A 15,416-nucleotide genomic window follows, 5' to 3' on the forward strand; every position below is an offset into this window, starting at 1 on the left:
CGAATTTGTTTTGACTGTGTAATCGTGTAGAAACCACAATGAAAAATGTAATCTATAAACTACCTAGTTGAATATGCATGAAAGCCACCTAATAGGGAACTAAGGGGATACTTTAGAAAAATGAGAAAATTTACATAGCATAAAAGACAATTGGAAACGTTCGAGCAAGGTTAGAACAAGAGATCAAGAGTCTTGCTTTTCATTCAGTTTTTCTTCGGTCAATTGTAGCGATCAATTAATCTGGAACTTCTGATTAAACTGATGCTTTCTAATACGCTCTACTCCTCCCACCTTACGCCTAATACAGCCAGCTTAATTTAACCATAACACATTAACTTCAGATGTTCCAGGTTGTTTTTCAAACAAAATCATCGCTTGGTTTCGGGTACACAGGGCCTTCATGGTATCCTGGGCAGGGTCAGACGTATTCAATAGAAACCTCGGATGGGGAGGTGTCCGAAACGTTCTTATCCAAACGTCTGGGACGTCTTTTTCCAACGTCTTTTATGCAGATAGTATTCAAACCTTTATAACGAACCAAATTTGTCGCAATTACGTTATTACTAAAATCATAGGCGACTTAAATGTATCGAGCTTTGTTTTGTGTGTTTTTTGTTTGCTTGTTAGCTTACTGGTCAAACGAAGAAGCAGTTAACTCGGAAATTAATTACACACAGTTTGATCCGCTCTTCAAATGTCTTTTTACTTCCAAAATATTTTATATGAATAACAACTGGATATTTTAGGGACAACAACTGTCTAAAAGGGGGAAGCCATGCCCCCTCATGATCTCTCATTTACAAATTTCGTATGTTAGACCACCCTTGTCTGTGACGTCACATCACCAGATTTATCCTATTAAAATTTGTCTTTGTTTGGCCAGATTTAAATAATTAGGTATTCGGAACTGATAGATATACGGTAAAATATTAGATGAATATTTGGTTTTTCATGTTATATTAGTCTGAGCTTCGTTTTGAAACCGTACCTTAAAGTATACTTATTACATGCTTTTATTGGCATTTATCGTTCCATTATTACCGCTTTAATTTATTGTAGCTTGTTGGCCTTTTAGCCCCAAAGGCGACGCCATAGCATAGGTTCGGGGGTTACACGGTCCTTATTTTTCCAATGGTTGGTTTTTTAGGGTTTACGTGTCCGGCTGTGGCGTACTTATATTTTTGTAACCATTGTAATTCAAGTAAGATAATAAAGTGTATTATGCAAGCATTTTTTATTTGGATCGACAGTTTTGTTGTTTTGAATGGCGTTTTTACTATCTAGATTATCACCAGACACTTCTTCTAGACTTCTTTTGATCAAAACGAAACAGTTTTTAAATTTCCAATTTTTCACAAAAACCATAGGTTAACCCCTTTTGAAAGTTTCAATTTTTTGATCATTTACAAATTAACGCTTTTGCTCTAGAATGGCTTGTTTGCTGTATAGAAAATGACCGAACACTTATTCTAGACTTAGTGTGCCAAAAAAGAAAATATTTGAAAATTTCCACTTTTTGACAATAAGCATGGGTTAACACCTTTGTGTTAAACATATCCGGAGACTTTTAAAAGAACTATTTTGCTCAAAAAGGAAAACAAAATCAAAATCTGCAATTTTTGACAAAAACCAAGGGTTATCCTCTTTTATAAATTTCAATGTTTTCAGCATTAAAAATTGACATTTCTCTTATCTAGAATGGCTTTATTACTATTTAGAAAATCACTTGATTTATTTTGCGTAAAAAGAAACAATTCTGACCAAAACAATGGGTTAACCCCAGTTTTTCTATACTTGTTTTCCTAAAAAGGAAACAAGTTAAGAATATTCCAATTTTTGAAAAATGTATTGGTTGACCCCTGTGGAAAATTTCAACTTTTTGACCACTCACAGATCGACATTTTCCTTGTCTAGAATGACTTGTGAACTATATAGAACATCACCAAACACTTTCTCTAGACTTGTTTTTCCCAAAAAGAAGCAGTTTCAAAATTTCCATTTTTTGACAAAATCCCTGGATTGATCCATTTGGAAAAGGTCAATTTTTTGGGCATTCACAAATGTACATTTTTCTCTTCTAAAGTGCTTTGTATACTATTTAGAACATCACCGAATACTTTGTCTACGCATAACATGCTAAAAAAAACAATTTCAAATTTTTCAATTTTTGACAAAAAAAAACCATGGGTTAAAACCTTTGGAACCTTTAATTTTTTTCACCATTAACTAATCGACATTTTTCTCTCCTAGAATGGCTTTTTTACCAAATAGAACATCACGAAACACTTTCTCTAGACTTGTTTTCCTTAAAAAGAAATAACTTCAAAATTTCAAACTTTTGACAAAAAACATAGGCTAACCCCTTTGGAAAGTATTAACCCAAGATTGTGGTCAAAAATGTAAAATTTTTAGTGCTAAGTTTGTCTAGAAATATAGTTTGATGGTGTTCTAGACAGAAACGAGGCATTTCTAGACAAAAAAAAAATATCGACTTTTCAAAGATGTCAAAATCCGACTTTTTCCAAAAATGGTAACCCATGATTTTGGTCAAAAATTTAGAATTTCCTTATTCTATCTTTTAGGGCTAAATTGGTCTAGAAATACAGTCTGATGATGCTCTATTTTCTAGTCTAAAAATTATCGATATTTTAAATGTGTTAAAATCCGACTTTTTCCAAAGGGAAACGATCTTGGTCAAAAATTTATAACATTTCCTTATTTCATGTTTTAGCGCTAAATTGAGGTTCACAATTTTTGTCTAAAACAATGGATTAACCCTTTTGAAAGATATAAATTATTCGAGTATTGAACAAACGACATTTTTCTCGTCTAAACCGGCTTGCTTACTATATAGACCATAACTGAACACTTTTTCTAGACTCACTTTGTTCAAAAAGAAACAATTTTAAAAGTTTCAATTTTTGACTAAAACGATGGGTCAACCAACCCCTTTGAAAGATGCAAATTATTCGAGTATGGAACAAACGACATTTTTCTCGTCTAAACTGGCTTGCTTACTATATAGAACATAACTGAACACTTATTCTAGACTTATTTTGCTCAAAGAGGAACAATTTAGGAATTTCCAATTTTTGCAAAATGTATAGGTTATCCCCTTTAGAAAATCTCAATGGTTTCCCAGTTAACAAATCGACATTTTTTTGATCTCGAATAGCTTCTTAGGACATAACCATACACTTTTTCTAGACTTGTTTTCCTAAAAAAGAAAGGATTTCAAAATTTCCAATTTTTGGTAAAAACCCTAAGCTAACCCCTTTGGAAAATTTCAATTTTTCACCGTTATTATATCGACATTATTACCGCCTAGAATGGCCCTCTACCAAATACAACATTATCAAACACTTTCTCTAGACTTGTTTTCCTAAGAAAGATATAATTTTTAAATTTCCATTTTTGACAAAAACCATGGCTTGACCCCTTTGGAAAGGATCAAGTTTTTGACCATTTAAAATGTACATTTTTCTCGTCTATAATGGTTTGTTTACTACAAAGTACACATCATTGAATCCTTTTTTAACACCTAATGGTTCAAAAAGGAACAATTTCAAAATTTTCAATTTTTGACAAAAACCATGGGCTATTATTCCCTTTACAAATTTCGATTTTTTCACCATTAACAAATATACATTTTTATAGTCTAGAATGCTTTTTTTTACCAAACAGAACCTTGCAAAACACTTTCTCTCACTTGTTTTCCTAAAAGAGAAATAATTCCAAATTTCCAATAATAGACAAAAACCATAGGCTAACCACTTTGGAAAATTTCAATTTTTCACCATTAACAAATCGACATTTTTACCGCCTAGAATGACCCTTTACTAAATAGAACATTATCAGACACTTTCTCTAGACTTGTTTAATAGGAAAGAAATAATTTCTAATTTTTTTTTTGACAAAAACCATTTGTTAACCCCTTTGGAAAGGGTCAATTTTTGGCCATTTAAAAATGTACATTTTTCTCGTCTAAAATGGTTTGTTTACTCTAAAGTACACATCATTAAATACTTTTTTAACACCAAATATGTTCAAAAAGGAACTATTTCAATTTTCAATTTTTGACAAAAACCATGGGCTAACCCCTTTGGAAAATTTTAATTTTTTCACCATTAACAAATCGACATTTTTATCGTCTAGAATGACTTTTTCCAAGTAGAACATTGCAAAACACTTTCTTCAACTTGCTTTCCCAAAAGAGTAATAATTTCAAAATTTCCAATTTTTGACAAAAACCATAGGATAACCCCTTTGAAAAATTTCAATTTTTCACCATTAACAAACCGACATTTTTACCGCCTAGAATGACCCTTTACCAAAAAGAACATTAGCAAACCTTTTCGCTGGACATGTTTTCCTAAGAAAAAATAATTTCTAAATTTCCATTTTTACACAAAAACCATGGGTTGACCACTTTGGAAAGGATCAATTTTTTGACCATTTACAAACGTACTTTTTTTCTCGTCTAAGATGGTTTGTTTACTATTAAGTACATCATGAAACACTTTTTCAACACTTAATATGTTCAAAAAGAAAAATTTCTAAATTTTCAATTTTTGACAAAAACCATGGGCTAACCCCTTTGGAACATTTCAACTTTTTCACCATTAACAAATCGACATTTTTATCGTCTAGAACGGCTTTTTTTACCAAATAGAACATCGCAAAACTAACTTGTTTTAACTTGTTCTAACCCGTTTTTGTACGGGAGAAATAATTTTAAAATTTCCAAGTTTTGACAAAAAGCATAGGCTAACCTCTTTGGAAAATTTCAAATTTTCACCATTAGCAAATCGACATTTTTACCGCTTAGAATAGCCCTTCACCAAATAGAACATTATCAAACACTTTCTCTAGACTTGTTTTCCTAAGAAAGAAATAATTTCTAAGTTTCCATTTTTTGACAAAAACCATGGCTTAACCCCTTTGGGAAGGGGTTTTTCTAGACTTCTAGACTTCTAGACTTCTTTTCTAGACTTCTAGACTTTGGGAAGGGGTTTCTCTAGACTTGTTTTCCTAAGAAAGAAATAATTTCTAAGTTTCCATTTTTTGACAAAAACCATGGCTTAACCCCTTTGGGAAGGGTCAATATTTTGGCCATTTACAAATGTACATTTTTCTCGTCTAAAATGGTTTGTTTACTATTAAGTACATCATTAAACACTTTTTCTACACCTAATATGCTTACAATCATCAAAAATCGCCAACACTTTCTCCAACTTATTTTCCTAAAAGAGAAAGAAATTCTCTTTTTCACCATTGACAAATCGACATTTTTATCGTCTAAAATGGCTTTTGTTACCAAATAGAACATTACAAAACACTTTCTCTAACTTGTTTTTCGAAAAGAGAAATAATTTCAAAATTTCTAATTTTCGACAAGAAGCATGGGCTAACCCCTTTGGAAAATTTCAACTTTTTCACCCTTAACAAATCGACTTTTTTACCGACTAGAATGGCCCTTCACCAAATAGAACATTATCAAACACTTTCTCTGGACTTGTTTTCCTAAGAAAGAAATAATTTCTAAATTTATATTTTTTGACAAAAACCATGGGTTAACCCCTTTGGAAAGGATCAATTTTTTTACCATTTTTCTCTTGTAAAATGGTTTGCTTACTATTAAGTACATCATTAAACACTTTTTCTACACCTAATATGCTTACGATCATTAAAAAACTTGATATATTTTTTTTACGAACAATGGAAATTTTGCAAAATTTTAACCAAAAGTAAGGTAGAGTCCGATTTTGCAAGTGTGTAAACGGGAGGAGGTTTGAAAAACGGCGGATAACTCTGCAGAGCTTTTTCTACCAAACGAAAGACGTACTCTAAAACTTGTTTCTTTACTCATTTAAAGTATACTTAATATAAGAACATGCTTCATGTTTCTACCTTGTTGACATTCCCGTCTTCATAACATGAGCCGTTTCAGGGCATGAAGGGATCTCCCGCCATTTTTCCGGTTCTGGCTAAACGGCTGATATACCGCGCGTTGTACCGTACATCAGCCGTCCTTTTGTCTCAGCTTTGGGGATATCGGCACACATCTCTCAAATTTGGAAAGTTCCAGCTGGTTATGAAAGGGGTTCTAAGCTAAGCAGAGAGGGAGAACTTTTTAGCATAAATACTAAAGACTGGCTAGTAACCAAGTTCAGTCGTTTGTCCAAACAGCCACAAGGATGTTACGTGACTATAAACCTAGAGGTTATGAATTAAATTTTAAAAGGCACCTTAAAAATAACAGGATTTTTTTATTCATATAAAGATATTTTATTCAAATTAATAAATTTATACACATTTTGGAATAAAATTGCGCTAAATGCGAACAAGTCACTTAATAAATGGAAATAGCTCAAATAAATGACCGTTGCAGAAGCTTCCTAAATCAATGTTATGGGTCCTATTCTTTTAAAAATAGGCCCTTTGGAGGTTTTCAGTCACAGGGTAGAAAACCTCCATGATGGCCACGGAGGCAAGAGAGAAAAAGACCACATCATCTAGTCTTTGCCTTGTCCAAAGCTTTTTCTGCGCCCCAGCATGGCGGTTTTGTATCATGTGACTGACGACCTGCAAAGGGCCCATTACTACGGTTCGCATAAGATCCCATCGGCCTGAAACTAATTGAAAACCTTATGAAGTTTACACAATGTAGTAAAATTCCTTATCGCTTTTAACAAAGCGAAACCGAAGGGTAACAAATATTAAAATTGAAACTCGAAAAGATGTTCACAGAGTTTAAGGCCGATTTGTAATTTAACACAGGTTAAATCAATACACTGAATTACAATGAATTCAGTCTGCTTAACTGGAAAACGTAAGTGAGGACGTAAAGACAATGATGCTACCCTCAGCACACTTAAGCGAAAAATTAACAAGGGCATGTGGGAAACTACCCATTTCCGTAACGGGAAATCAATTTTCTGGTCCACTTATTTAAAAATTAACTAATTAAGTGGTTTAAATATTACTAATCTGAATATTACACAGCCGCATCTGAATACAGTAGAACCCCAGTAACCCATTTTTTAAAACTCAAAACAGCTAACTCTAACTCAGAACGGTTCGAGTTAGTAGAAAATTCGAGTTATAGGGGTAAATTTCAGTGAAATTTTGATCAAGGGAAAGGAAATTTAGTTCGAGTTAGCGGGGAATTCGAGTTATCCGAGTTCGAGTTATCGAGGTTCTACTGTATTTCAGATTCACAGTCCAGGTTTCATCAAGGAAACAACCACCTGCGTCTTGAAGTCGATAAACCGCTTATTTATTTTGCATTTTTTGAGTGTTCCTCGCGATTCCTAGGTGCCCCTTTGATGACTCAACCTGCACGAGGAGCAAGTTTTTAAAAGGGCTTTTTACGCTATTTGCTACCTTTCTGAAAAGCTAAAACGTATTTGGCATCAATTAAATTCCAAAAAAAATAATGGTCCAATTTCGTCATCCAAGACTATATTTACGCATTGAATCTGTCTCCTATCGTCTATTGCAAAGAACGGCAATCATGGACATGGATCAGGGACACCCAACGTCACTTTTTGGAAAATATCTGTTCGGAAGACGATTTGAGATCTAGAATTTTCGGAACATTTGTTGTAAAATTTCTTTCTTGCCTGCCTCTCCTAGGATTTTCGAACATCTAAAAAATGGTATAATTGCCCATTTTTAACGTATTTTTACGCTAAAATGGTCACCTAGAATTTTCGGGAGCCTTTTTTCGGGCTGAAATTTTCGAAAAGGTAATTTTTGATTCCTATAACTTTCGGATCACTAGACTTTCAGCTGGGAAATCCGAACAGATGAAAAGTTTTTAGGGGACAAAAATATGCCTATATCTACCGCTTAAATACTAAAATATGATCAACAATTTATGTTTCAGTGATTTTGAACTCTATTCTCGTTGGGTGCCCCTGATGGATTGAAACTTAAATAGGTTGGGCCAACTTTTTCAAGTTTTAATCCTTTGCTGCAAAAACCACCAAAAAATATTATGGTTAGTGCTTTCTGATGAGGTTTGTTTGATATCTTCTTCTTACCTTCTTCACATCTCTAATGGAGCATTTTGTGTATGGGGTAGAGGCACTAAGTAATAACTTCAGCACAGAATTGACCTGAAACAGCAATCCTAGTGACAAAACCCTTTTAAAACAAACGATGAGTAGCCAACTTCTAAGGTTACTCTTAGACCCTTTCCGGCTATCAAAGTAAGGCGTGGCCCCAGTTTATCAAAAGGTGGATAGCGCTACCCACTGGATAAACCATTATTCAGTGGATAACGCAATTAGTTTTCGTAATACTTTTCCATTGGATAGCGATTTATCCGGTAGATAGCGCTATCCAACGTTTGAACAACCGGGGCCTTGTGTTCAACTGACAGACTGACAGAAGGAAACTAAATATCTGCCGTTGTTGGATGGTTAAAAGCTGTTGTCAAAAGAAAAGGAAGGGTCAACTTGTGCAACTTTCGCAGCATAGAAAGCATGCATCACGGTTAGGACTTGCTGCATGTTGGTGAACTCTAACTCCTGAAATAAAACGCAAAAAAGGTTGTTGTTACAGCTGTAGTCACTGGGCCATAGTAACACTAGTTCAGGTACGCCAAGTGCATTGCTAAGCTATACATAAGCACGAGAACATTTTCAAAAGGACTAGTGAAATCAAATGCTTTTTCGTTCAAAGTTCCAAACGTTTGGCAAGCTCGTACAGGTGAGTTACCCCCCGTGCTTTGTCTCGTTTAAAAGGGCGCCCAAGAAATGAGCGCACTATGATTTTCCAGAAGATCGCGTGTTACGTCACCGACAGGAACGCGCGCAATTCGAGGATCACTTTAATTCATAAAAATTTGCTTCAAACGCGTAACTGGGTGGCATGAAGTCACGCTAAGTGCTACAATAGGTCTGCGAGAAGTTCAGAGAACCTGTGGTAAAACGTGGATAACATGTAATGTGATTGGATCCGGCGGTTCAGAGTTTAAGTTCCACTCCGACCACTAGCTGGATTTGTTTATCGGTCGTCTAAAGTTCAAATCCTCCGCCAGGTTTGTAAATAACAAACCGCTTGCCTTCTGCCAGTTGAAGTTTATAATCCTCTTAAGTTCTATTTGAATTATTTGTTTCTAATTAATCAAATAAGTGGAGTTATCTAGAGAGAAAAGCTAAGTGCACTTCCAAGCTTCACCTTTGTTACCTTCACACTTTTTTGCTTCTCAGTATTTTGCCACATTAAAAGAGGGGTACTTATGTTTCTGGATTTTTTACACTTTTGTATTGAAAGGGCAAAGAAAGAATAGAAAGCCTTACCTGTCTGTCAAAAGGCCCAGCAGGAGATGAGGAAAATAACAACACAATTTTATGATAACCATCGTCAGACGACCCGCGAAGAAAGGAAAAACGGTATTGCCATAGTAGAGACTAGAAGAGAGCGAATACGATATTATTGTTTTGCTTGCAGAACTACTTATCAGCTTTACTATGAACAGGCTTTCGCAATGGGGGTGTACAGGTTCGTGATTCAGCGGGTATGATGCCGGGTATCTTCCCGAGCCACTCCCAAAACCCATAACAGATACGATATGTTTTCGTCCATATTCGAGAAGACTGTAAATGTCTAAACATTTTAACACACGAAAGATCATCACCTTTATGTACGCAAATTAAAGGTTCTATGTCACATTTTTTGGTATTACTTTAAAACCCTAAAAACTCAAAGAAAACCTTGAAAAAGTGTTTCAGTTTTATAAAATTTCTCTTCTAAATCATATAACTTAACCCTTTAAACCCTAACATCAAAATTTCTCTTCTCATTGTTGCCTGTATAAATTTCCTACAGAAGTATTTGGAGGAAGTTGATAAAGCATCGATTGAATCCATCTTGTGTGATCATCTCCTTAATTCTCATCACCACTCTGTTTTATAAAGCACTGATATTACAAGGAGACATTTCATTCTGATCACTCTTAGCGTTAAAGGGTTAGCCGTCAGAGCATGTATTTGGCTTACAAAAAAAACAACAACAACAACAACAACGACGACGACGGTCAGGATAGAAAACGAATTGCAACTTGAAAAATAAATTGGGTCCCGCAACTTTGTCAAGTATAACTCCTATGTTGTCGAGCATCGACCAAAACTCGATCATGCCTTGAATATCGGGCGATATTCAGAGTTATACAGCCTTTTTGCCTACTACACAGCCATTTATAATATTTCGCATAAGTTGTAGGAAATGGCATACAGAGATACAAACCCTGTCTGTAGAACTGTAGAGCCTTAAGCCTCTCTTTAGGTCGAACACAAGCTTGACACTCTGACCACGCCATTTACCGGGAAATGATCGTGACTGGAAAGACAAAGAAAATTGACATTACAACTGTTTCGAAGACTTGTTGCAGTCTAAGCACATTTCAAGTCGCTTGTTATTAGAGGAGAAGTCGTTACGTCACGTTACCATGGTAGCAAAATTTTGGATGACAACAAGTCAAACCGTCACTTAAAAAGTGGATTCGCACTGTTTCAACTTCATCGATCTTATTTAATTTCATTTAATTTGTCAAATGATGGCGACATTTTCTGGGTTGAATCTGAAAGGACCGTATCTAAGTTTAGAAAAAGAAAAAGAAAATTTTTGTCTTATGCTCACCGACTCCATAAAGCGGGCGCAGTCGTGCAACAACGGCTAAGAAATATAGAAAAAAGCGTGATGCACGTGCTCTTTTGCCAATCTAAACCTACTGCTTTTTTGCTGTTTTCCGTTGCCGTTGCAAAACTCGACTCCCTATTGTTGTGATACAGAAATTTTGCTACCATGGTAACGCGACGTCACACCTCTCCTCTCTATTGTAGTAAATATAACTAACATTACAAACAAGTCCCTTAATTCTGTTCTATACCTCTACTCGTATGACAGCTTCATGAGTGGACTTCTGAACTCGATTTACAATCTCGGTCAAGTCGGACTCTGTGTCTGCAATCCAAGCATAGATGCAAGTTCACCCCCTCATTATACCCAAACGCTTTGATACGACAAGCTACATTATTTCACAAGGACTTAAAATGAAGAAAAAAATTGAACTATAAATGCATTGTCTTCATTCTGTCAGTTCATTACTTATTAGGGTTCTGCATATTGCCTCTTAACAAAAGAAACTGCCTTCCGCCTTAACCTGGTCATTATATCCTTAAATCAAAGCGAGTGCTTAGAAATAGGCCCTTTGCAGCTAAGCCATAATGTGACCTACTTTTCATAAAATTATGGGCTATAACTTAGCAAATTTCAGAAGTGGAAAAAGCATGTCGAAAATATCAAAAAGGCCAAGTTTGAGACCCCCATCATTCAAGAATGAGATTTTATGACAGTCTGAATTTTTTGAAAAATAAGAAGATTTGTTAGAGAGCAAGGCCTTGCTCTCACGCAACATTTTTCATACAAATCCTCTGAATTTTCCGAAAGTTCAAACTGCTGTATAACAGTACTCTGTAATCCCAGGGGCCCAAACTTGGCCATTTTGGTATTTTCGATACGCTCTTTCCATCTCTGGCATTCTTTAAGTAATAGCCCATGATGTAGATTTTTTTTAAGGAAAGATTTGATCACGTGACCCCAGATGCAAAGGGCCTATTAACTGGAAAAGAGGGGAACTTTGGAGCTTCCTTGAATCATGACTTTTGACTTACCCACGCCTAGGTAATGGCTATCTCCAGAGCTGGACTGAATGCAAAAGCAAAATTCTCGTTTATCAAGTATCTCATCATCCTGTGAAGAGATTCATAAAGTATTTTAACGACTAATTAACACAAACAATTACGCCTGTCGGGTCTAATTTTCTGGTGATTTACTTGGCCAAAAAAACACAGAAAACTATTTTACCTACCCTGCAAGTGTGACATACTAATTCCATCACACTGTATGAAATTTCACTCTGGAGCCAATCTCTTGCAATAACCTAAAAAGGGGTTGGAAACATGTGAACCTGTCCACTTTAACAAGTAAAAAAGGTGAAACGTTCGAAAGGTCACATTTCTTTCCCATTCATAACTCAGACACGTTTCGGATGTTACAACCATTGCTAAAAAATAATGACACAATTAACCTTATTTGGGCTTAAATGGCCTGTTCATGATCATGTGCTTGTGTACCCCCCCACCTCAAACAAGACCATGCTCAAACCTGGAGAAACAGCTTTGAATGGAGGGGAGGGGAGAGGGAGGTGAGCGTTATATCTCACAGAAGTGACTAGCAACAATTTGAAGCAAAAAAGGGTTTTTTTGGTCAGTGTTTCATTATATTGGCAAGCAACGTGAACAAAATACCTTTACATATGTTTGGATGTTTTTGTAAAGGGGAGACAAGGACCAAACAGGACTACAATTGCAGCTGTTAAAAGGCGGCCATGTTGGTTCACAACTCCACTATTCCAGAGGGAGTACCTCCCACCCCCGGCTGTTTGCCACTCTTGGGACTTAACCCTTTAAACCCCAAGATCAAAATTTGAATTCTCATTTGTTGCTTTTATTCATTTCCTACAGACGTAGTGGGGAGAAGTTGATAAAATATCAAGCAAATTCATCTTGTCTGATCATGTCCATAATTCTCACGACCACTGTTTCACAAAGCATTGATACTACAAAGAGAAATTTGATGCTGATAACTCTTAGGTCTTAAAGGATGGAAGGGTTAATGGAGGTTCAACTGTAAACATTTAGACATCAAATCAATACAATTTACATGTACTTACTGGTGGCATATTGAATATCTGAAGCTCTGAGCCTTTGAGTGTTAGAAACTTTCTTTTCCAGACGTTCCAGTGGTTTGTAGATTTCATTCTTTCCCATACCCAGCCCATATATACAACCTGAAATAAAGACAACAAAACATTAATATCATTTAATTAAAACTGCAGTGGGAAATCCACTTCCTTTAACAGTGAAAGCATGTATAAAGGGTTGCAAAAATGCGTCAAATTGTTACAAGCAATGTTGCCTGTGGTCATGTGTCAACCGCTCATTTTTTTCTAGGACAAGAAATTTTGTTGATTTAACCAGACCCCAGTTGTTCAAACGTTGGATAGAGCTATCCACTGGATAAATCACAATCCAGCGGATTAGTATTAGGAAAACTAATTGTAAGTAAGCAAAACTTTGTTTACACAGCGTAGCCCATTCAGCTCTAAGGCTGGTGTACATCAAGAATTTTCTCCACAATGCTGCCCATACATTTCCTTGAACAATTATTTAAAAGAATTTGTTACAGGATCAAAGAATTTCCCCTTTGGTGATCGTGATCATCATGATGGAGAAAATTAATGTTTGTCACTCTGGATTTAAAGGGATAAGAATCATTTACAAGGCACAAGAGCCAGATGAGTGAAAGTGCTGTAGGATGGTGATGATCTAACTACGTGCAGAGATGAAACAATTAAGTAATATCTACTCCTCAGTTATTTGAACACTCTTAGTGTTGGTCTGGCCGAAATAGACCTACTACTCTGAATTCTGGTACTCAATTTTTTACACAAACCAGGGGCAGCAGTCATACAAAAGGTGGGTCCAGGTGAGCGAGATGACAGGTGGACATGTATGGTTCTTCTGGCAGTTAGTGTTTCTTCCAGTTCTAGCTTAGTTATAATTTTTTGCAACACAATAACAGTGCAAATGACTGACCTGCTCAGAAACTGGCAATGACGAATTTGAGAGATTCATCTAAAACAAAGAAACAATACAACACAATTATTATATGGCTACAATGGCACACTCACTGTGATTGGCTGCTAAATGGGCAAGATTTTCTTGTAATGACCTGGCATTACTAGCTAGGTGTCCAAGGCATATACAATCTGTGTTTAACTTGATAGTGGTCATCCTTATGGACATCTGTGTTATGGTCAATTGACAGCTATCAAAAAGGTATCTGCTGACCAGTGTCACATAACTGTATCATGGGCTCAAGTGTTCGGAGCGGAGTGTTTTTTTGAACTTATTCTTGGGGAGATGTCAGATGTGACAGTGTATCTCATTCCACACCTTGGCCACAAAGAGAGAGAAAGACAGATTACAGTCAAAGAACAGGACAAAAGAGGACGAAAGAACCTCCAATTCTAAGTTTCCATATTCAACAGGTGTCTGCTGCACAGAGATTCAAAGAAAATGACTGGAGAAAGGGACTACCTCCAGATGTCAGTTTTTGAGCGTAACCATCTTATAGCTCTTATGAGAGTTGACTGTATGCAAAAGAATAATTGTTTCTGGTAAACTGCCCACCTACCCCTCCCCTAAGCCAACATTTTGCCCTAAGTGAGAAGTAAGTGTTGATGTTGGCTTAATGTGACTCGACCCAGTTTTTTTGGGGGGGTACCATCCTACTTTGAAGTTCTCTGGTATACCCACCTTTACTTTTATCGTAAGTCTAACACATAGAATGGATAACATATAGATCAATCTACAATATAACATAAAATTTTTGGCGATCGGAGTAAATGTCACGTTGTTATAATGCCACGCCCCTTTGAGGTCTGAGTCGAAAATCTGCTGTTGCCGGCATTTTTTCGTGAAAATCTCTCGGCTACACATAGTGCGCATTGGTGCCTTGCGCTGAACAGAGTTTCACCAAAATCGCAAAGACCCAATTCGAGAAATTCAGCGGTTTCCAAATTTAGGTCATAATTTATGCGAAAATGATAAGCAAACTTTACGCGGATTATATCTAATAAACCAAGAGATTCATCCCTTTATTTTGGGCATCGTTATAACAGATGGGTCCTTGCAAGTCAGCAAAACGCTTTAGGGCCTTGTAAATGCGCGCGATTTCGAGCAAAGCAAACATATAGAAATTATAGTTTTCGCTATTTGTTGACGTTTGTCAGCGTTTAAGAGTCCTTCTCACGAAAAAAGCATTTTCTTAAAAATTCGTAGTTTTTTTTCCTTCAATTTTTTTCAGGGCCACAATTGATTAACTAACTACCCCGACTTTGAATTTCATGGTCATTGAAAAACTGTGACATTATCTTCTATAAGCTCAAACTTGAGTAAACAATGATGATTTTTAGCGTTTTGGCTGAGTTTGTGCTTTGGGAGTTGTCTATTGTTTCTAGTCTGTCATTATACAGCATTCTTGTTCAGCACGCGTGCAATGACCATGCTTGGCTGACTTCCGAACGCTCACCGAGATATTCCCGTCACGAGTTGGTTTAAATATTGGCTTGCATTAAACCTATGAAAAAATGACATTTTTGTAATAGTAAGTAGACTTAGTGTGTAGCACTTCTTGATTTTTTTGCAAAGACACAAGAAGCACGAGAATTGATTAAAAATTGTTAGTTAAACCTCTATGTATCACGCGATGGCCTGTCTCACTGCACCAAAATCATAATATCTCGGCGAGCATTCGGAAGTCAGCCAAGCGCGGTCATT

General features: G+C 36.0%; 1 protein-coding gene across 1 annotated transcript in view; it reads right to left on the reverse strand.

Annotated features, from left to right (window-relative positions):
• Positions 1-6,360: 6,360 nt before the first annotated feature.
• Positions 6,361-15,416, reverse strand: part of LOC140945672 (gamma-1-syntrophin-like) — a 32,314-nt gene continuing 23,258 nt past the window's right edge. Inside the window, exons 14-21 of the mRNA XM_073394695.1 lie at positions 13,671-13,709; positions 12,746-12,862; positions 11,882-11,953; positions 11,685-11,763; positions 10,901-10,974; positions 10,258-10,350; positions 9,312-9,422; positions 6,361-8,537 (exon numbers count right to left, since the gene is read on the reverse strand). Coding sequence (XP_073250796.1) covers positions 8,430-8,537; positions 9,312-9,422; positions 10,258-10,350; positions 10,901-10,974; positions 11,685-11,763; positions 11,882-11,953; positions 12,746-12,862; positions 13,671-13,709 — 693 coding nt within the window. The 3' untranslated portion in view covers positions 6,361-8,429. The remainder of the gene's footprint in view (positions 8,538-9,311; positions 9,423-10,257; positions 10,351-10,900; positions 10,975-11,684; positions 11,764-11,881; positions 11,954-12,745; positions 12,863-13,670; positions 13,710-15,416) is intronic.

Source organism: Porites lutea, chromosome 8, assembly GCF_958299795.1.
Source record: "Porites lutea chromosome 8, jaPorLute2.1, whole genome shotgun sequence".
Lineage (NCBI taxonomy): Eukaryota > Metazoa > Cnidaria > Anthozoa > Scleractinia > Poritidae > Porites > Porites lutea.